General features: G+C 51.2%; 1 protein-coding gene and 2 long non-coding RNA genes across 8 annotated transcripts in view; 1 reads left to right on the top strand and 2 right to left on the bottom strand.

Moving 5' to 3' along the window:
- Window positions 1-21,639, bottom strand: part of LOC144334162 (uncharacterized) — a 174,838-nt gene that overhangs the window by 120,209 nt on the left and 32,990 nt on the right. The window lies entirely within an intron of this gene.
- Window positions 1,111-20,372, top strand: NAA40 (N-alpha-acetyltransferase 40, NatD catalytic subunit). Of its 6 annotated transcripts, XM_077962585.1 has the most exons (10): window positions 1,696-1,799; window positions 8,819-8,914; window positions 10,575-10,627; window positions 15,356-15,451; window positions 15,525-15,683; window positions 15,872-15,955; window positions 16,986-17,063; window positions 17,419-17,531; window positions 19,441-19,508; window positions 20,230-20,372. In XM_077962585.1, the coding sequence occupies exons 1-10, from the start codon at window positions 1,794-1,796 to the stop codon at window positions 20,245-20,247; spliced, it is 771 nt and encodes a 256-aa protein (XP_077818711.1). In that variant the 5' UTR covers window positions 1,696-1,793; the 3' UTR covers window positions 20,248-20,372. The 6 variants fall into 6 exon arrangements, 5 of the variants coding, with proteins under 5 accessions (XP_077818711.1, XP_077818710.1, XP_077818709.1 ...); XM_077962584.1 differs by lacking the exon at window positions 20,230-20,372 and having other exon boundaries at window positions 15,525-15,593; window positions 19,441-19,903; XM_077962583.1 differs by lacking the exon at window positions 20,230-20,372 and having other exon boundaries at window positions 19,441-19,903.
- LOC144334159 (uncharacterized) lies at window positions 1,714-2,273 on the bottom strand. The gene is made up of 2 exons (XR_013403661.1): window positions 2,136-2,273; window positions 1,714-1,791 (listed from the first exon to the last, which is right to left on the bottom strand). It is a non-coding gene; the product is annotated as an uncharacterized LOC144334159 (long non-coding RNA).

Here is a 21,639-nt window from a genome sequence, read left to right as displayed (position 1 = left end):
TACAAGGGTGGTGCCTATTCTGTTTCTTATTGTTTTCCTTGCTGCTTGGAACAATGCCTAGCATACAGTAGACACTGGATAAATGTTGCTGAGGCCACCACTGAACTGAGCACTAAAGTTGGAATAATGAGGCTAAGCACAGTGGCTGACGCCTATAATCCTAGCACTTTGGGAGGCCAAAGTGGGAGGATCACTTGGGCCCAGGAGTTTGAGACCAGCCTGGGTAACACAGTGAGACCCCATCTCAACAAAAAATAAATAAATAAAAATTGAGCTGCGTGTGGTAGTGCACGCCTGTAGTCCCAGCTACTCAGGAGGCTGAGGTGGGAGGATCGCTTGAGCCCAGGAGGTCGAGGCTGCAGTGAGCTGTGATTGCACCACTGCACCCCGGCCTGGGCGACAGCGAGACCCTGTCTCTTAAAAAAAACAAAAAGATGGAATAATGAGCAAAACCTGAAAAAGTCCATGAAGCTTAAGTGTTGTGCGGCATTTCACTAATTTTCGTGTCTAAGACCCTACCTGGAGAGCACTAGGAAGTGAAGACTCTGGCTCTACCCCGGGAGATTCTGGGGTAGGTTGCAGAGGTGTGCACACTGCGGAAGCGCCCCCCGGCGGTTTGGATTCGGATCATGTTGGGGTCACTCTGATGTGCTGGGGATGGGCTGAAATTAAAACTGTCCGGGATGCCTGGTGTTCACTCTAACAGCACCATCCACTCCCTCCTGAACAGTGCTTACGTGACAGTCTCCCCTCTAAACCCTGAGGTGTGGCGCTGAGATGGCACCTCGCTCCCCTCTGTGCCCCCTGGGCTCAGCACCTCGTAGATGCGAGTTATTTATTTATTTATTTATTTAAACAGTCTCGCTCTGTCGCCCAGGCTGGAATGCAGTGGCGTGATCTTGGCTCACTACAACCTCCGCCTCCTGGGTTCAAGTTATTCTCCTGCCTCAGCCTCCCGAGTAGCTGGAATTACACGTACACGCCACCACGCCCGGCTATTTTGTATTTTTAGTAGAGATGGGGTTTCACCATGTTGGCTAGGCTGGTCTCGAACTCCTGACCTCAAGCGATCCACCCACCTCGGCCTCCAGAAGTGCTGGGATTACAGGCGTGAGCCACCGTGCCCGGCCGCGAGTTAATTTTTATTGAGAACGTGAATGAATGGATAGGGAATGAATGGTTAGAAGACGAATGAATGAACAGCAGGACTCTGGTTAGAAAAGGAATTTCAAGAGTCAGGATCTGGAAGGTGGGAAAGTTTCCAAAGACTTCCCCTACGCGCGCTGGGGCTCTGGAAGGGCAGGTACTTCAGAGGTCGAGACGCGATTGGCCGCCTGGAAAGGTGGCTGTGCCGCCGGCTGCTACGCGCTTGGCGGAGAAGTCGCTGGCCGCAGGAGAGGTGCTGCCACCCACCCGGCCCCCAGCGGCCCGCGGCTCAGGGCCTGGGTCCACAGCTAGGCTTGGCGCCGCCGTTGCCATAGCTACAGACGCAGCCCTGCGAGGGGGCGGGTCCTGGCCGAACGTCATTCCCGGCGCGACGCTCCGCCGCGTTCCCGCCTCCTTCTGGTCCGAGACCCTCGGCCCGCCTAGCGGGCGCTCCACCTGCGCGCCGGCTCCCCGATCCCCTACACCGGTTCTGCGCCGGCGCGGTACCAGGGCGCGCGGGGGAGCTGCGAGGCGCATGCGCGGTGCGGGGTACGCCGCTCTGCAGCAGCCGCTGTTGCCGCCTCCGCCGTTGCCGCCTCCCTGCCGGCAAGTGTGTGAAGAAGGAGTTGAGGGTCGCCGCCGCCGCTATGGGGGTGAGTGAGGCAGAGAGAGGAGATGGGAGGTCCAGGGGCGCTCCTCGCTACCCTCGCCCCCTTTGTTCTTAAACCCCCTCACGTGACCCCGACCCCCTCTAGCCTCACGTGACCCCTGACCCCCACATGACCTGACTCCCCTATTCTAAGGGTCCCCACGCTAGGCCTAGCCCGGGAATCCTCTGGAGAGCCCCTTGTCCGGGGCCCCACCCCCTCGGCGCCCCCAGCGTCACGCCCGCCCCTTCCTGCCTCGCGGACCCGTTACCGGCCTCCCCACCCCAGTCCCCCGCGTGGACCCTGGGGTTAGCCTCCCGCTCCGCCGGGGTCACTCATCACCTGGCTGTCACCAGCTTCGTCGATTTTCACATCCGAGGTCAACCCTGGCTTGGAGGGAATTGAGGCCCAGAGGAAAGAAGGCGCCTAGCCAAGGTCACACTGGCGGGGGCGTCAGACCCCACCTTGGGCCTCCCGAATCCCAGTCCACTGCGCTTCCCGCTACTCCAGTCTCAGCGAAGCCGGTTCCCCTACACTCTTTCGAAACCTCTCCACCAGGTTCTTGCTGCTCCTGATAAACACAGCCTTCCTTTCCCATAGACTCCTGCCTTCACGCCTCCTGGTTGCAGTGGAATGGTTCTTATGACCACTGGGTTGTTACGAGTTTTGGTAGAGCAGGTGTTTTTGCAAGGGGAGGGCTGTGCGAGTGAGAGGGGAAGATGCGGGGAGGCGGGGGCGGCGGCCCAGCCGCGGATGGATACTGACCACCTGTTCCGTACCGGCAGCGTGGAGGTGCATTTTAGTTCACTTTCCCGGGATATAGGGTAGGGCGGAAGTTATTTGCAAGTTTCTGTGCGTTCACCGTACTCAGTCTCAATTACAGCAGTATCAGTCACCCTCCTAAAAAGATAACGCCCTTCCTAGTATTGGCTGCATTCGTTTTTTTTTTGTTGTTTTTTTTTTTTTGACTTGGAGTTTTGCTCTTGTCGCCCAAGCTGGAGTTCTATGGCGCGGTCTCGGCTCACTGCAGCCTCCTTCTCCTGGGTTCAAGCGGTTCTCCTGCCTCAGCCTCCCCAGCAGCTGGGATTACAGGGGCCCCTCACCATGCCCGGGTAATTTTTGTATTTTTAGTACAGACAGGGTTTCACCATGTTGGCCAGACTGGTCTCGAACTCCAGACCTCAGACCGTCCACGCCTAGGCCTCCCTAACTCCTGGGATTAGAGATGTGAGCCACCACGCAGGCCTATGTTAGTATTTACATGGAATTTCCATCACCTTAAGGGAACCCTGACTTTGGAGTCCGAGGTACCTCAATTCCAGCCCCGTGTTCGCTGCTGGCGGTATAATATTGTGCCAGTGAGTTGGCCTTTATGTGTTTGAATTTCCTCACCTCTGTAATTGGGATGCCGACACCTCCCTTTTAGGGTAGTAGTGAAGATTAAGTGAGATAATGGATGTAGATTGCTAAGGAGGTGTCTCCTAAGTAGTGGCTGTTATTTTTGCCTGTATCCTCAGCCTTCACTTTACTGATCTAAAATAGATTTGTGCTATTTTTAACCCATTGGGTTGTCCCTACTGTTGTTAACCTAGTTTTTTCCCCCCTCACTCCACTAGTTATCGACTGAACAAATCAACTTATTAGACAAAAATAGTTGTCTACTCCGTGTCAAAACAGTCATCATGTTTTAACAAATAATTTTGGATATTACGTACTTCATATGTAGAAAACCAAGTCTAGAGACCTTAGGCATATTTAACCTAAATTCTGGTGAAAGGTCCTAGACGCAGCCATGGTTGAAACTAAATGAAACCTCTGTCCCTGGTGTCGCTTAGTAACTGTCTAATCAGAAGCGGCCACTGCAGATTCAGCAGAAAACACGAAGTGTAACATGACGTTCTAGTTCAGCACTTCCTCGCTGGTTGGGTGGAAATAGCAGACCCTCCACACCATAAAACAGGGTGAGGGAGAAAAGAAATATGCCCCAGAGATTCTGCAATCCTTGCATCCTTTAGGGCCTCAATCTTATACTTTACAGATGTGTTTCTCACATGAGACCCTACAAAGTCTCTTCTGGCCTAAAATTCACAGTAACAGAGAGACTTGAATTCTCCTCCCTGAAACACAGCTAGAACCGTCTCATCACCCTCATTCCACAACTGTGGGTACTGGGGAAGTCATCATTCCTCGTAGTCACCGTGTGGCAGAGCCTGGCCTCACGCTGAGTGAGGCTTCAGATGGAGGCTTTCTCTTCAGTTGCCACACACGTGTCCTATTTGCCACACATGTGTCGTCTTTCAGGAATTAGAATTTATATTTCTCTTGCTTCATCAAAAACAGGTTCTTTTTGGATAATGGGTAGTATATGGGATGGAGACATTGATACTGAAAATCTAAAAGATGCCAAATTCCTTTTCTGAAAGATGCCTCCTCCTCCCATCTGGATGTTTCTTTTCTTTTCCTTTTTTGTTTTTTAAATGGAGTTGTGCTCTTTGCCCAGGCTGGAGTGCAGTGGTATAATCTCAGCTCACTGCAATCTCTGCCTCCCGGGTTCAAGTGATTCTCCTGCCTCAGCCTCCCGAGTAGCTGGAAATACAGATATCAACCACCATGCCCGGCTACTTTTTTCTATTTTTAGTAGAGACGGGTTTCATCATGTTGGCTAGGCTGGTCTTGAACTCCTGACCTCAGGTGATCGACCCACCTTGGCCTCCCAATGTGCTGGGGTTATAGGCATGAGCCACCGTGCCTGGATTGGGTGGTTTTTTTTCATTTGTCTTTATGACCCCTTCCAGTCGTAGAACTATGTGTGGAGTTATTTTTTCAATGGGAATAGTAAGGGAAGGAGTTTTGCATTGCATATGAAAACATTTATGTAACACTTTAAAACAAAAAATGCCATATAAGTGCAATTGTGACATGGTGGAAGGAGCATGACTTTAGGGTTCAAATGTGGATTTGGATCTTGGATGATTCATTCAGCAGCTATGAACTGAGTACCAGCTGTTTGGTGAGCACTGGGTGAATATAGGCAGATAAAGTGGATCTACCCTCACCTCATGGGGAGAGTCGGAGGGAGTGGAAGGAAGAGACCACTTTGAGAACTCTCCTCACCGGCTCTGTGACCCTCCAAGTTCCGTAAACTCTCTGTGCCTCAGATTTCTCATCAAAGAAGTAGTCACACCTACCATGCTGGGTTGTGAAGAGAAAAATCGATCACTTTTATTTTATTTTATTTTATTTATTTTTTGAGATGAAGCCTCGCTCTTTGCCCAGGCTGGAGTGCAATGGTGTGATCTCGGCTCACTGCAAACTCCGCCTCCCGGGTTCATGCCATTCTCCTGCCTCAGCCTCCCTAGTAGCTGGGACTACAGGCGCCCACCACCACGCCCAGCTAATTTTTTGTATTTTTCGTAGAGACAAGGTTTCACCATGTTAGCCAGGATAGTCTCGATCTCCTGACCTCGTGATCTGCCCGCCTCTGCCTTTCAAAGTGCTGGGATTACAGGCTTGAGCCACCACCCGGGCCAGTACCTTTATTAAAGCACTGGCAGAAGGTCTGAGGGAGGTTCTTGTAAACAGAAGTCTCCTCCTGCGATTGTTGGTGGAGGCATTGCGAGCCCCATTTTATGGAAAAGAAAACTGAGAGTCAGAAATTTTGAGCAACTGAAAAGAGCTTAAGTAGCTTGCCTGAAGTCACGCAGCTAGTAAGTGAAAGAGCTGAGAAATCCAGGTCTTTTGACTCAAAATCCTGCACTCTCTTTTTTTATACAAAGCTCCCTTGGAAAAGACACTTAACCACAATGAGCTTTACTGTTCACTGTGCTTATTACCCATTTTAATTAGGAGCATTTTCCTGTGTCCCTATAGGACAGCCTTACCTCCACAAGGCAGGGGCAGAGCTCATTGGAACAGGAGACCACTTTTCTTAGTGCAGCCCCTCCCTGCCTGTCTGGCCCAGCTGACTGCACCCTGCCTCCTGCCCCGTGGGCAGGCAGCAGAGCTCGGGGTTCTTGAGTTACTGCAGTCTCAGGCCATGGCAGCCCCAGGCCTTGCTCTGAGGATTGCCAGGTCTACATGAATGAGCCCACAAATCTAGAGGCCCGGCTGGCCCTCCTGCTGCTTGTGCTTGGGAATTACAGCTCATGCTTAGAAATGAGATGGAGGGAACCCAGGCTTCAGTGCTTTCTGGGTTCTGGGCGTTACCCTTGCCCTCCAGCACCTTTGATCCTTGAGGCCTGTATAAGAGAGCAAGCATGTAGGGTGGAGTAAGGGAGCTTGTACCTGCTCTGAAGGTGTGCTGGCTTCTAACCTGCCCCTACAGCTCCAAAAGGCCAGCATTTGCACCCCCATCTTCATGGAGATGGAGTTGCTTTCACAAGTCATTCTGGGGGTGTCAGGAAGAGCATAGGTCCAGTCTGATTGATGCCAAAGCTTATGCTTTTCTGCCCCGTGGTGCAGCCCTGTTCACCTTCCATCCGAGGCTTCTCTGTCCCTCACCTCTACCTCAGTGCAGAGGGTAGGGCCTGTAGCGGCACTGTGTTGGCACACTGTTACCAGACCAGCCAGGCAATGAGAAAGGAGTTGGCGAGTGGTTGCTGAGGGCTTCTGAAGCCCAGGCCTTATCGTGGCAGGGTGCAAGAATCTTTGTTGATGACGGAATGGAAGTCCACTATGCAGGACGTAGGTGCCTTAGTAGGGGACAGTGTGGCCAGTGGAACAAACATGATCTGCAGCCCATCCCTGGGATTGAGTCTCTCCTCTGCCCTTTATTCACTGCAGAACTGAGTAGTCACGTTGTCTCTTCAAGCCTCAGTTTCCTGCTGTGTAAAGGGAAGTGATAGTTTCTGCCCTGGTAATTGAAACACATAACCTAGGCTGGGTGTGGTGGCTCACACCTGTAATCCCAGCACTTTGGAAGACCAAGACAGGAGGATCGCCTGAGCCCAGGAGTTTGAGACCAGCCTGGGCAACACAGTGAGACTCCCCCTCTCTCTAAAAAAATAAACTAAAGAAAAAAAAAAGAAACATAATGTTTGTAAAGGTACTTTGCAAGCTATATCTCAGTGTTGTCTTGAAACCCAAATTTCCAGAGAAAAAGATGAATGCTCTAAACCCATCCATGGTAGAGGGAGGGGAGTTCTGTCCCAGGAGTCCAGCCTTGTGAAGACAGCCCATTCTCGGGTTTGTTCCTTCCTCTGGGGAGGTAAGATATGAGATCTTGCCTGTGTTCCACACAGCGCTCAGCCATGAGATAATTAACAGCTGGTGTTGGTAGAGTTTGCGGCTGTAAGAGCAATCCCTGTGAGTTCCTGGTATCTGAACTCTTTTGCTTCTTGGTTGATTAAAGTAGGAGGTAAGCAGTGTCATTCCTTGGAAAATCATGGGTAGAATTGATTCTGAGAATTTCCCCGGCAGCTGGTTTTTCAACTCATGCAGAAGGTTCATTGCTCTGAGTGTCCTTTCCTGGGGCCAGTCTGTGTCAGGGCTAGATGTAATTGAGGGTTGTCAAACCTCTCCAGAGAGCTCAGGGAAAGGAGGGGTGTGTGGGGGGGGTGTCAAAAGAGGCTGCTCTATTGGTAAAAAGCAGAGCCAACTTACCAGTGCCTTTGGAGTGCCTTCTGGGGACCAGCTGGGTGGTGCATGCGCTTTGCATGCCTGTGCTGTCTGGTTGTCCTGGGGAGAGAGAATGAGAAGTCTTTTATTGAACACATGCCATATTAACCCTCATTAAGACCCTCAGTCATCAAGCCGGGGGAGGCTTGGAGAAGTGCTGTGCCTCTTCCTAGCACTGCAGTGGGTGGAGAGCAGGAAGAGGCTTTGGACAGCCCTGGAGTGGTGGCTCATGCCTGTAATCCCAGCACTTTGTGAGGCCAAGGCAGGCAGATTACTTGAGGTCAGGAGTTAGTGACCAGCCCAGCCAACTTGGTGAAATCCTGTCACTACTAAAAATACAAAAATTAGCTGGACATGATGGTACACGCCAATAATCCCAGCTACTCGGGAGGCTGAGGCAGAAGAATCGCTTGAACCCAGGAGGCACAGGCTGCCGTGAGCCGAGATCTCACCACTGCATTCCAGCTTGGGCGATAGAGTGGACTCCATCTCAAAAAAAAAAAAAGGCTTTGGATGAGGCCTGCCAGGTGTCAGAGCCTGGCTCTTGCCCTGTGTTACCGGCCTTTTCACAATAGGGTGAGCGGGTCTTAGGCCTGAGAGAATATCACATCGGCCTCAAAACCGGACCTAATCTAGAAGCAGCTATGGGCAATTTGCCATTCGCTGCTCTATGCCAGGAGAATCCCCACTTTGCTGCTCCTCTGCTGCCCCGCTGCTGACTGTGTGCCTGCAGCTTCGTCTTGCTGGCCATGTGTCATCTCTGTCCTGAGGTGAACCCCTTGGGCCCCTGCCCTCTGCCCTGTCACTGGGTGTGTAGTGTGCCTGCCACTCGTTGGCCTAAACTGAGCAGGGCTTCTGGGAATGGCTCTGATATCCTTGAGTCAGAACACGGTGGCCCCCACTTGAAATGAGACCCAGCTCCCACAGGAGCTGTGGCCTACCAGATCTTTGTCACCCAACGCTGGAAGACACTGAAAAGGCTTTGAATAAACATACTTAGGAACAGCCGTCAGTGGCTACCTCAGATGCCGTCTCCTCCCTGAAGCGGTCTTCAGTGTGCCTAAAGTTGGGTGTTCCCTCCTTAGGAGGGAGCGGGTGAGTGCATATTTACTAAGCGCCTGCTGCAGGCATTGTCAGCTGTTCCGCAGCATCCCCACAGTGTCTGTGTCTGGAAGGCCACTGCTCTTCCTGAAGGGAAGCTGAGAAGTCTGGTGACTTCTGAGGACTCCCCACTACAAAATGACCTGCTTGGGTCTTTCCCGCCCCTCCAAACGTGTGGCAGATGAGGCGGGAAATTTCTCACCACTGGGCCAGGCCTGTGGATGCAGGGCACTTCGGTTCCTTAAAGGGAAAGTCAGTGTTTTATTGGCCACAGCCCTTCCAGCTAATGTTGCTTTCCTCTGTTGCAGAGGAAGTCAAGCAAAGCCAAGGAGAAGAAGCAGAAGCGGTTGGAGGAGCGAGCAGCCATGGATGCCGTTTGTGCCAAAGTGGACGCTGCCAACAGGGTGATTCTCCCTTTCTTCCCAGTCCCTGCCTCCTGGGACTTCAAGTTGGTTTATAATTTGACTTGTTTTGTCGCCACCCTGTGGCAGAATTGTGACACTACCCACCCACACCGCCTCTGCCTCCTTGCTGTGCAGGGAACTGAGCTCATACCTGTGTGTTGGGAGTTGGCGCTGGCAGTTGGCCCAGGTGTTTGGGAAAATGTGGATTCCAGTGAAGTGGCTGCCTCCCTGTGGAACTTCTTCCTTATGGATAGAGGAGGATCTAGATAATTTTGTTTTCTTTTTTGTGAGACAGGATCTCACTCTGTCATCCAGGCTGGAATACAGTGGTGCGATCTTGGCTCACTTCAACCTTGCAGCTTCTGCCGCCTGGGCCCAAGCGATCCTCCCACCTCAGCCTCTCAATTAGCTGGGATTATAGGTGCTTGCCACCACACCTGGGTAATTTTTATAGAGATGGGGTTTGACCTTGTTGCCCAGGATGGTCTTGAACTCCTGAGCTCAAGCGTTTCACCCACCTTGGCCTCCCAAAGTGCTGGGATTACAGGCGTGAGCCACAGCGCTCAGCCTCTGCCTCCATTTAGTATCCCATTTTTTTGGTCATTCTTTTAACCCACTCATGGTAAACACTCATTTTAAGGATGTGGCTCGGCCGGGCACGGTGGCTCAAGCCTGTAATCCCAGCACTTTGGGAGGCCGAGGTGGGCGGATCACAAGGTCAGGAGATCGAGACCACAGTGAAACCCCATCTCTACTAAAAATACAAAAAATTAGCCGGGCGCGGTGGCGGGCGCCTGTAGTCCTAGCTACTCAGGAGGCTGAGGCAGGAGAATGGCGTGAACCCAGGAGGCGGAGCCTGCAGTGAGCCGAGATCGCGCCACTGCACTCCAGCCTGGGCAACAGCGTGAGACTCCGTCTCAAAAAAAAAAAAAAAAAAAAAAAAAAGGATGTGGCTCAGGGACTTGATTTTCCATCTGGAGTTGTAACCAGGTGAAGTCAGTGGAGGCTTCTTTTTTTTTTTTTTTTTTTTTTTTTTGAGACGGAGTCTCGCTCTGTAGCCCAGGCTGGAGTGCAGTGGCCGGATCTCAGCTCACTGCAAGCTCCACCTCCCGGGTTTACGCCATTCTCCGGCCTCAGCCTCCCGAGTAGCTGGGACTACAGGCGCCCACCACCTCGCCCGGCTATTTTTTTGTATTTCTTAGTAGAGACGGGGTTTCACCGTGTTAGCCAGGATGGTCTCGATCTCCTGGCCTCGTGATCCGCCCGTCTCGGCCTCCCAAAGTGCTGGGATTACAGGCTTGAGCCACGGCGCCTGGCCGGAGGCTTCTTTTAAGACGTGTGTGGCAGATCAGGTAGCCTCTCTTCTTTGGGTTAGCTGTGCTGTGAGCAGGTAGTATGCCCACAGGCCAGCGAGGTTTCCTCTTGCCCTGTCAGGTGATGCCAAACTTAACTCTCATGGGCCTCCCCACCAAAGCCTTCCTCGCACATGTGACTTCAGAGCTAGGCAAATGGAGGGTTCTGGGAGACTGCTCCTGGGGCTGAAGCTAGTCTCCCATTGTGGATCCCCACAGCATCCCACTCCAAGACAACAGCTCTTGGGACAGGGCCTGTACCTCCGCCACACTTGTCTGTGCTATTCCTCTTTTCTTTCCCTCCACAGCTCGGAGACCCTCTGGAGGCTTTCCCAGTGTTCAAGAAATATGATAGAAACGGGTGAGTTACATTGAGCATTACCAACTGCTGTCTCCTTGAGCGTCTTCAGGAATTCCCTTTCCAGAGTAGGCTTCCTCAGACACAAATTTTCTCATTCTTCTTCATATCTATGAAAAAACAGGGCTGGGCGTGGTGGCTCATGCCTGTAATCCCAGCACTTTGGGAGGCCAAGACGGCTGGATCACCTGAGGTCAGGAGTTCGAGACCAGCCTGGCTAACATAGTGAATCCCCATTTCTACTAAAAATTTAAAAAAAAATTAGCCAGGTGTGGTGATGGGCACCTGTAATCCCAGCTACTTGGGAGGCTGAGGCAGGAGAATTGCTTGAACCCGGGAGGCAGAGGTTGCAGTGAGCCGAGGTAGCGCCATTGCACTCTAACTTGGGCAAAAAGCGCAAAACTCCATCTCAAAACAAAACAAAAAGAAAAAGCAGAAACTGTGGCTCGTGTCCTCTGTTGATATAAAATCCCCCAGGTAGGGTGGCAGAAGAATCCATAAATGAGCAAAGATTGCACTTAATCTCAGACCAATGTCTCTTTAGTTAAAGTTTTCTTTTTTGAGATGGAGTCTTGCTCAGTCACCCAGGCTGGAGTACAGTGGCGCAATCTTGGCTCACTGCAACCTCCGCCTTCTGCGTTCAGCCGATTCTCCTGCCTTAGCCTCCTGAGTACGTGGGATTATAGGTGCGCGCCACCATACCTCACTAATTTTTGTGGGGGTTTTTTTTGTTGTTTTTTTGAGACAGAATCTTGCTCTGTCACTCAGACTGGAGTGCAGTGGTGCGATCTCGGCTTACTGCAACCTCTGCCTCCCGAATTCAAGCAATTCTCTGTCCCAGCCTCCCAAATAGCTGGTATTACAGGTGCCTGCCACCATGTCCAGCTAATTTTTGTGTTTTTAGTAAGAGTCAAGGTTTCACCATCTTGGCCCGGCTGGTCTGGAACTCCTAACCTCGTGATCCACCTGTCTCAGCCTCTCAGTGTTGGGATTGTAGGTGTGAGCCACTGCGCCCAGCTAACTTTTGTATTTTTAGTAGAGACAGGGTTTCACCATGTTGGCCAGGCTGGTCTTGAACTCCTGACCTCAACTGATCCGCCTGCCTCAGCCTCCCAAAGTGCTGGGATTACAGGTGTGAGCCACCGCACCCGGCCTGATGTCTCTTCCGGACTGATTATTCTCTCTATGCAAAGAATCATTGAGCTGAAACAAATTTGGAAAATTATCTAGGCTGACACTCACATTTAATGCATGGGAAACTGAGGTCCAGAGAGTCAAACGAGCTTTCTGAGTTTATGGAGTTTTCACCTGACAGCTGAGGGGGCTTTTAATTTCCAATCTAGTGCTCTTTCCCTGAGTATATAGTATAATTATTAAAAGCCACTTACTGGGTAATTGGCCCTGAACAAATTACTTTTCTTTTTCTTTAAAAAGAAAAATATTTTTTGGTAGAGAAGGGGTCTCGCCTACGTTGTCCACGCTGGTCTCAAACTGCTGTTCTCAAGTGATCCTCCCACCTCGGCCTCCTAAAATGCTGTGCCCAACTGACTCTGAACAAATTACCTAATCTCTCTGTTCCTCAATTTTCTAGTTAAAAATGGGCCTGGGGCAGGTGTGGTGGCTCATACCTGTAATCCCAGCACTTTGGGAGGCTGAGGTTGGGAGGATTGTTTGTGCCCAAGAGTCCAAGACCAGTTCTGGCGACATAGGAAGACCCTGTCTCTACAAAACAAAAATTTTTTTAATTAGCTGGGCATGGTGGCACATGCCTGTAGTCCCAGCTACTGAGAAGGCTGATGTGGGAGAATTGCTTGAGCCTGGGATATGGAGGCTGCAGTGAGCCATGGTAGCACCATCGCACTCTAGCCTGGGTGACAGCAAGACCCTGTCTCAACACAAAACAAAAACCCAAAAACTCAAAATGGTTCTAATAATAGTACCTTTCTCATGGAGTTGTCAGGAGGATAAGATGTAAAGTGTTAGTTCCTGGAGTGTAATAAAAGCTAGATAAGTGTTTGCTGTTATTTTATTTTACAATTTCATTTTAGATTCGCGAGGTACATGTGCAGATATTTTGTGTAATGGTGGGGTCGGGCATCTAGTGTACCCATCACCCAAATAGTGATCGTGTACCCAGTAGGTAAATTTTCAACCCTCACCCTGTTTGCTATTATTATTACTGATCCAGTTAACTATAGGCTCTGGACTGAAGGCTCCCTCACCATTTTTTGTCCTTTTGGTTTCTAAATAGGAAGCATAATCTGCCTTACCTGAGATGCTGTTGATGAGTTGTGCTTCCAGAATGTAACATCTTGGCTTGGGGATAAACAGGGGCTCTGGTTTCTCTGTGCTGGGGGGTTGAATTGTAGCTGGACGTCTTAGTAGCTCTACTTGGAGAAGTCACTCATATTCCTCAAGCCTCATTTTCTTACCTAATAGGATGATGATGCCAAATTTGCAAGGTTTTTTTTTTTTTTTTCCCCTTTTTGTGGAGAACAGGGTCTTGCTGTATTACCCAGGCAGGTGTCGAACTCCTGGGCTCAAGCTATCCTCCCGCCTCTGCTTCCCTGAGAGCTGGGATTACAGGCGTGAGCCACTGCGCCTGGCGCAAGGTTTTTTTTTTAAGAAAGAAAAAGAATATATGCAGCTCAGGAAGTAGCAGCTGGTATGAGTTTTTTTTTTTTTTTTTTTGAAACAGAGTCTTGCTCTGTACCTAGGCTGGAGTGCAGTGGCGTAATCTCGGCTCACTGCAGCCTCCACCTCCTGGGTTCAAGCGATTCTCCTCCCTCAGCCTCCCTAGTAGCTGGGACTACACGCACATGCCCTCATGCCCTGCTAATTTTTGTATTTTTAGTAAAGATGGGGTTTCACCATGTTGACCAGGCTGGTCTCAAACTCCTGACCTCAGGTGATCCACCGACCTCGGGTGATCCACCCACCTCAGCCTCCCGAAGTGCTGGGATAATAGGCGTGAGCCACTGCGCCCAGCCTGGAAAGGCTTTTGACATACTTTAGAGGTCCCATATTGTGATATCTCATCGTGGTTTTTTTTTTTTGTTTTTGAGACAGAGTCTTGTACTGTCACCCAGGCTGGAGTGCAATGGTGTGATCTCAGCTCACTGCAACCTCTGCCTCCCGGGTACAAGCAATTCTCCTGCCTCAGCCTCCAGAGTAGCTGGGATTACAGGTGCCCGCCACCACGCCGGCTAATTTTTTGTATTTTTATTAGAGACGGGGTTTCACCATGTTGGCCAAGCTGGTCTCTAACTCCTGACCTCAGGTGATCTGCCTGCCTCGGCCTCCCAAAGTGCTGGGATTACAGGCGTGAGTCACTGCCCCCGGCTTCATAGTGTTTTCATATTCCATATTTCCATTGGCTTCCAGAAATGTGGAATAGCTCCAAAACAGGCATTGCCAGCCAACTCTGGGCATTTTATAGTTAAGACAGATGCAGTGCTATGTTTGGGCAGCTGTGATGGCAAAGTGATTGATAAAGAAAGGAAGATGCTTTAGGGGCAGGAAGTTCTGAATTTATAAGGCTGAGCAAATGTGGCGTGCCAGTCAGTAGAAGTGATGGGATTCCAGTGAGCATATCCTCTGGGGATTGTATCAAAGGTCACTGAGAGATTGATACGGGAGCTCTTTAAAGGCTTAGGGTTTGCTGCCTCTAGTCCTTTCAGAATGTAGTGCTATCTAAAGAATGTGATTTCACAGATTGGTCAAGGAGTTTAACTGTTACTTAAATTTCATTTAGAAACAGATATCTTAACACCTACAGCATTTGCGGGTTTAGAAGAACAGTGTTGGGCTGGAGCCTGCTTCACCCGTTTTTGTTTGTTTGTTTGTTTGTTTTGAGACAGAGTTTCGCTCTCATTGCCCAGGCTGGAGTGAAATGGCATGATTTTGGCTCATTGCAACCTCCACCTCCCAGGTTTAAGCGATTCTCCTGCCTCAGCCTCTCGAGTAGCTGGGATTACAGGCACCCACCACCATGCCCAGCTAATTTTTTTGTAGTTTTAGTTGAGACGGGATTTCACTGTGTTGGTCAGGCTCATCTTGAACTCCTGACCTCAGGTGATCCATATGCCTTGGCCTCCCTGAATTGCTGGGATTACAGGTGTGAGCCACTGTGCCGGCCTTAACCTGTTGATCAGCTGAGAGTATCCCTATTCCTCAGATGAGGCAGGCAGGACTCCTGGGGCGGGGTGGGGCGTGTTGAGCCGTAGTCTTCTTGAAGGACCTAGGGTCACCCAGTGGTTTTGAAGGCGCAATTAGTAGATAAAAGGAATGGGGTCCCGTGGGAGCCCGGTGAGGAGTCAGTTCAGAAATTACAGCAACAGGAAAAATGTCTAAGGGCAGGAACTAAATAACAGAAGACATGGGTGTTTATAACAAAGTACAGAAGAGACAGAAAAGGTAGGAAAAGAATAAAGAAGGAGCAGAGAGGGACAAGAAGTTTACAAATTGCTGAGGCGGATTAGGACAGCTTGGGGAGGCAGGAAATGGGCCTTGTAGTTGGGGGGTGGGCGGTGTGGCCACAGTTGTTAATCTCAGCCTGAAAGACTTTGTTCCTGCACCTTCTCTAGTCATGCTGGGGAAGATACAGGGTAGGCTTTTCTCTGTAGAGTAACTGCAACTGGGCCTTCCTCCCTGTAGACTTTAAGGGAGGAACAGCAGTGCCCTGGCAGGAGAGCTGTAACCAATTCCGTACACCTCCTGTCTTCTTCACAGGTTGAATGTCTCCATTGAATGTAAGCGAGTGTCTGGACTGGAGCCAGCCACCGTGGATTGGGCCTTTGACCTCACCAAAACGAATATGCAAACCATGTAAGCGTGTCCCGACCAGGGGAGCCTAGTTCCTCTCCCAGCTTTCCCTTCTGACTGCTCCCAAATTCCCCAGGTATGAGCAGAGTGAGTGGGGCTGGAAGGACCGAGAGAAACGGGAGGAAATGACAGATGACCGAGCCTGGTACCTCATCGCATGGGAAAACAGCTCTGTCCCTGTTGCCTTTTCTCACTTCCGGTTTGACGTGGAGTGTGGGGATGAAGTCCTGTACTGGTAGGAGCCATGGCTTGGGGGAGGTAGGGGAGAGAGACCCTGGTGATGGTACAGGCACTCCAGCCAGGTGACAAGGGCCCTGGACCTTCCTAGGTCTATGGGCTGCCAAGGACTGCAAGCTCCTCTGCCAGACCTTACAGCCTCTTCATGCCCCATCCTGCACGCTCACCTCTCCTTTCTTCACCTAGCTATGAAGTGCAGTTGGAAAGCAAGGTGCGGCGGAAAGGCCTGGGGAAGTTCCTTATACAGATTCTACAGCTCATGGCCAACAGGTAAGGCCTCCCTTCTTAGGAGATCCATATAGCACTCAACTGGAAGGAGCTGCCGCTGAGGCACTTGCTATTCTTTGAGTCTCATTGGAGGGGGAGGCTCATAGGCGTGTTTTGGGAGAAAGGTGTTTTAGAACCCTGTCAATAAGATGCTCCCTGCCTTGTTATGACTCCAGATTTTGCATATTTAGCTCAGCACAGCAAACATCTTTTTTTTTTTTTTTTTTTTTTTTTTGAGACAGAGTTTCACTCTTGTTGCAGGCTGGAGTGCAATGATGTGATCTTGGCTCACTGCAACCTTCACCTCCCGGGCTCAACCTTCACCTCCCGGGTTCAATTCTCCTGCCTCAGCCTCCCGAGTGGCTGGGATTACAGGCATGCACCACCATGCCCAGCTAATTTTTGTATTTTTGGTAGAAATGGGGTTTCACCATGTTAGCCAGGATGGTCTTGAACTCCTGACCTCAGGTGATCTGCCCACCTCAGCCTCCCAAAGTGCTGGGATTACAGGTGTGAGCCACCACACCTGGCCAGCGAGCATCTTTTGAGTTCCTAATCTGTGCCATGTTCTGTACCTAAGTAACGGTGCTACAGAGAGGAAGTGGGAAAGATCCCTGCTCTGAAAGAAGCCCATCTGGTCAGGGCTGATGCCTGTGCAGTCTCATCAGCCTGCGATTGGGGGAAGCAGTGAGTGCCGAGGGGGTCCAAGACCTCTAGAGGCTAGAGGCCAAATTCAGGAGCACTTGTGTGGGTGAAAGGGGGTAACAGACAAAGACAGAAAGGAAAGGAAGCACGACCGTAGTCTCTGTTTTCTTTTCTTTTTCTTTCTTTTTCTTTTCTTCTTGAGACAGGGTCTCACTCTGGCACCCAGGTTGGAGTGCCATGGTATGATCATATCTCACTGCGGCCTCTACCATCCAGGCTCAAGTGATCCTCCCGCCTTGGCCCCCCAAAGTGCTGGGATTACAGGTGCATACCACCTCGCCCGGCCATGTTTCTCTTTCTAAAAGGTGTTTGCTCTGCTTTCTTCTAGCACACAGATGAAGAAGGTTATGTTAACAGTATTTAAACACAATCATGGCGCCTACCAGTTCTTCAGAGAAGCGTTGCAGTAAGGAGCTGGGTGTGGGCCCTTCTGGGTGGTAGGTGGGCCTTCCCAGGGCCATTTTTCTGGTCCTGGCCCCTACTCATCCTGATGCCTGAGCTCATGGTCCAGTGGTCATGGGGGTTCAGGTTTGGGGAGATGGTATGGCAGTGCTCTCTGACTTTGAGCTCATGGTCCAGTGGTCATGGGGGTTCAGGTCTGGGGAGCCGGTATGGCAGTGCTCTCTGACTTGGTCAGCTGTCCACCTCCTGCACCCTTGTCCTAAGGGTCTCATCACTGTGGCTGGTGGAAGAGTTCTCAGGCCAGGGAGGAAGGCACTCAGCTGCCTGCCACCAACCCTTTTCTCCTGCCTGCCTTGCAGATTTGAAATTGATGACTCTTCCCCCAGCATGTCCGGTTGCTGTGGGGAGGATTGCTCCTATGAGATCCTGAGCCGGAGGACCAAGTTTGGGGACAGCCAGCACTCCCACGCGGGTGGGCACTGTGGTGGCTGCTGCCACTGAACTCTCAGAGACACTTTCAAGTCACAATGCTCTCTCCTAAGGCCTTTCCTCTTTCCTGGTCTCACCATTTGCCAGGTGTCCTCAGAGCTGTGGCCTCCCCAGCCCTGCACGTACCAGGCTGCACCCTGAGAGCACAGAACCCTGGGGAGAAGTGGTATGAGCTGCTCCTCCTCTCCTAGGAGACCAGAGTGCTAGGAGGGAATGAAAGAGAGAGGGAAGAGTGGGTGGGGCCTGGCAGTGAAGCTCATCCTCCACAGTGGCTGCCTCCTCACTTGGCTCCTGGGGCCTGCAGTGGAGGTTCTCCCACCTCTGCAGCTCCTAGAGTCCTGGAAACCTCCCCTCCCCTGACACATACACTTGGACGAATGGAATGTTTATGCCCACCTTTAGGAAAGTTCTGGAGTCCTGGGTCTGGGGTTTGCTGATCCCCAAAGAGGAGCACACAGGGTGTAAGATCTGGGCATAGAGGGAGGCTTCAGAGAGACTCACACTTTCGCAGATGGAATGCTCTTATGGAGACTGTGGGAAGATCTTTTGTGCCAAGATGCAGGGAAGTGAAGAAAGCTCTTTCCAGCTGTTTTTATGGATTCATGGAGTGGGCTCATGTTGAGACCAGCTGACTCTGGGAGGAAGACTGCCTCTCTGTCAGTGAGAGAGGCTGAAAGGACCAGGAATGAGGTGTTCTGTGGGACCCGCCATGGGGATGATTGCTTCTCTAGGCTCCTGGACATTGCTGCGTTCTAAGCTTAACCTCCTGGTCTCATGGCAGTGACCTGAGCTTTTGATTCATAGAAGAAAGCCAGAGGTTTTGCTTGTTCTTGTCTGCCAGCCCTCACTGTTCTTTCTCCTCTGCCTCTCACGTCTACCCCCAAATACCTCTGTTCTTAGTCTCAAGGGGAGAATAACATCAGGGAGTCCCTCGTCTTCCCCAGAAGGACTTCTCGTTTCTCGTATAGTTAACTCCCATTTCTTCTCATCTCTTGGTGCTGATAGCTCTCTAAGGGTAGGGCACCCCTCCCTGCAGTCACCCTCCCTCTTCAGAGAGCCCCCAGCCAGCAGCAGGCCCCTCTGCCTGCACTCCTCAGCTTTGCCCCTCACTGCCTCAGTGAGGCACTAGTGCCACTGCCATGGCCCAGCCGAGCCATAGCTCAGGCTGCAGCAGGAATGCCTCTCAGTGGCCAAAACAGCTGCTTTTCTCTCTGGTGTCACCCTGTGGTAACAGGCTGGAGCAGGGGAAGCAGAAAGCCTTCCTCTTCTCTCATAGGATAGAAAGGCAGGCTCAGAACTAATGCTCATCCTGATCTCTAGACCTTGTTCCTCTTACAGGGAAGAAAAACCAAATCCTTATCAAGGAAAAAGCACCTAACAGCTCCCTGTGGATATCCCTGAGCTCTGCTTTGGGGAGTATCGTAAAGGTTCCAGCCTTTGTGAAGTTGATCTTGCGGAGGTCTGTTGGTCCCTCTGACCTCAGCATCTGCTCACATCCTACCCTCTGCCCGACTCCGGCAGTCTGTCCTGGCAGATCTCCCCAGAGTGGTCCTTGCTTCTCACCTGGATTCCTGCTGGTGCAGGAGCCTGCGTACACAGGGCCTCCCTCACCCAGCCTGGCCCCTCTGTTGAGCACTCTGCACCGCTCTTGATGGGCAGCAGTGGGACTGGGTACTCCTTAGAGAGGGCCTTGCAACTTTACACTGGAATAAGTCTGCCTCTGCCTCACCCTGCTGGCTCCTGATGGGTTTCATCCCAGGGAGAGATGACATTGCTGGAGGGGTTTGGTAGACTCCTAAGAATCATGAAACCACAGGAGCATGTTTAGGAAGAGATTTTTCTCTGGTCCCTGTCTCTCAAAGGACACAGATGATAAATATTTATTGTCTTAGATCATGGATTCCTGATACCTCTCACTCAAGGGGACCAAAAGGAACCCCCCGTGTTCATCCCTTGTAAGGTGAGTTCAGTGTACATTGTCTCTTTCCAGTCACTGGATGCGTGGCATCAACTGGTCAAAGGGTGCTTGGTGCCATACCCTGCTCACCCCAGTCTTGCAGGCCATGTCCCGAAGGGTTCCTCAGGAGGTCGGGACTAGGGTGGGAGAGGCACTGTCTGAGACCCGCAGTCACTCTCGTTGGTGTTGAGCCCATTCATTTCCAAAACATCTGTCTTTCTCCACTTCCCCCAGGTCTTGGTTTTGAGAAACATAGCAGGCATGGCTGGGCGGGGTGGCTTACACCTGTAATCTCAGCACTTTGGGAGGCTGAGGCAGGCAGGGTCACCTGAGGTCAGGAGTTCAAGACCAGCCTGGTCAACGTGGCAAAACCCCATCTCTACTAAAAAATACAAAAATTAGCAGGGCGTGGTTGTGGCCTGTAATCCCAGCAACTCGGGAGACTGAGGCAGGAGACTCGCTTGCACCTGGGAGGTGGAGGTTGCAGTGAGCTGAGATCATGCCCTTGCACTCCAGCCTAGGTGATAGAGCGAGACTCCATCTCAAAAAAAAAAACATAGCAGGCCTCTTGTACCAGGCTTTTTGTTTGTTTGTTTGGAGCATGTTAAGATTTTTTTTTTTGAATTTTAGTTACATCCACCCTATTTCAGGTTATTTTTGTTGCTGTCAAGTATGTATAGGACATGTGAATGGTTATTTTTAATCCTGTTTTTTTTTTTTTTAGAGGAAATTCGGAAGATAAACTCCTTCTTGATATATATATATATTTTTCTTTAGCAGCTTGTTATCACTGGAATCAAAGGGAAAAAGTGATCTCTTTTTGCATTGGTTGTATTTGTATGTCACAAATAAAAAACACTTTGTTCAGCTGCTGAGACGGCTTCCTGATGCTGGGGCACCATGGGCAGCGTGAATCTGGGAAGCTTTGGACCCTGAGCCTGTCCCAACATTGGGCCCGAACATCAGAATGTGCGTGGCTATGATAGCCCCATGCCTTGCCCTGTGAAGAAGCCCCATACCGGAGGAAACCTCAGGCTGTCTGAGGCAAGCAGCCAGAATTGGGAACAGAGACCAAATGTATGTGTTTGTGCCACTTCCCAGAAGTTCTAAGGAGAGGCCAAAGGTGTTCTGAAGGGCGCCTGCTTTGCATCCTGGAAAGAAAGTCCCAAGCCAGCCTTGTGACATTTGACATCTGTGTCCAAATGTAAATTTCAGTCCCCGTGTGTGGGAGGTGAATAGACGAGAGTGCTTCTTTCCTCTGACTTTATTGGGTTACTCAAAATATTCTTTGTCTCTTAAGATTCCTGCCCTCTTCCGTCCATTCGTAGAAGACAGAGGCTCCAAGGAAGGGTAGCTCCTGTCAGGCCTGCTGGGGCAGGAGAGTTATGAGTTGGTGGAGGCTGTGACCCCCTAATGTGACAGATGGAGCTATGCAGGTTGTTCCCCAAGCAGGGCTCCTGCCAGCCCTGGCCCGGGGGAGCTGGAGCTCAGTACTTTCTGTGGACTATGGAGGGCTGCCCCACTGTGCTGTGCTTGGTGGTCTATCTGCTGGAGTGGGGGGCAGGAGACTCTGATCCACATGGAGTGTTCGTGCCCTAGCAGAGCAGACACCTGGGGAAAGAGGAGCTGGGGTCATACCTGTTCCGTGGGTCCCAGCCGTGGCATGTTGTGGCTTCTCCCCTGTGGGCGGGGGCACACCTGCAGGCAGCTGTCTTATCTTTGAGGTTTGTGCAGCTGTCTTATGTTTGAGGCCCAAAGAAAGGCAGCACAGCCCTTGGGAAGGGAGAGCAATTTGCCTGGCGAATCACACGGCCAGTTTCCCATGTGACAGAATTCTGCCCCCCAAGTTATTTGTTCCTTGAAGGCTGTGTTTTCATCCCAGGCAGAAACTTCTTGGAATGGCCATCCCCTTACTGAAGGGTAAATGGCACAGTTGGAGAGCTTGGGGCCATTCCTTTATCCCTGCTGGCTGTGTGCAGGGAGAGTTGAGGTCTGCACCCATTCCTCCTCCTCCACCTTCACAGTGGCCTGGGCCCTCTACAGCGACTGCTTCAGTGAGGTGTGGTGTGACTCCTGGGGCTGCCCCATGCTGCTGCCACAGCTTCGGTGGGCAGGCGGGGCAAGAGGCACCACC

The sequence above is a fragment of the Macaca mulatta genome, chromosome 14 (genome assembly GCF_049350105.2).
Source record: "Macaca mulatta isolate MMU2019108-1 chromosome 14, T2T-MMU8v2.0, whole genome shotgun sequence".
Lineage (NCBI taxonomy): Eukaryota > Metazoa > Chordata > Mammalia > Primates > Cercopithecidae > Macaca > Macaca mulatta.
This window is presented reverse-complemented; position numbering and strand designations above follow the sequence as displayed.

Bases quoted from the DNA above. Each gene is read 5' to 3' on its own strand.
- NAA40 (XM_077962583.1), top strand. The intron at 8,915-10,574 runs GTGATTCTCCCT...TTCCCTCCACAG, and splicing joins AAGTGGACGCTGCCAACAGG to CTCGGAGACCCTCTGGAGGC. The intron at 17,064-17,418 runs GTAAGGAGCTGG...CCTGCCTTGCAG, and splicing joins TTCTTCAGAGAAGCGTTGCA to ATTTGAAATTGATGACTCTT.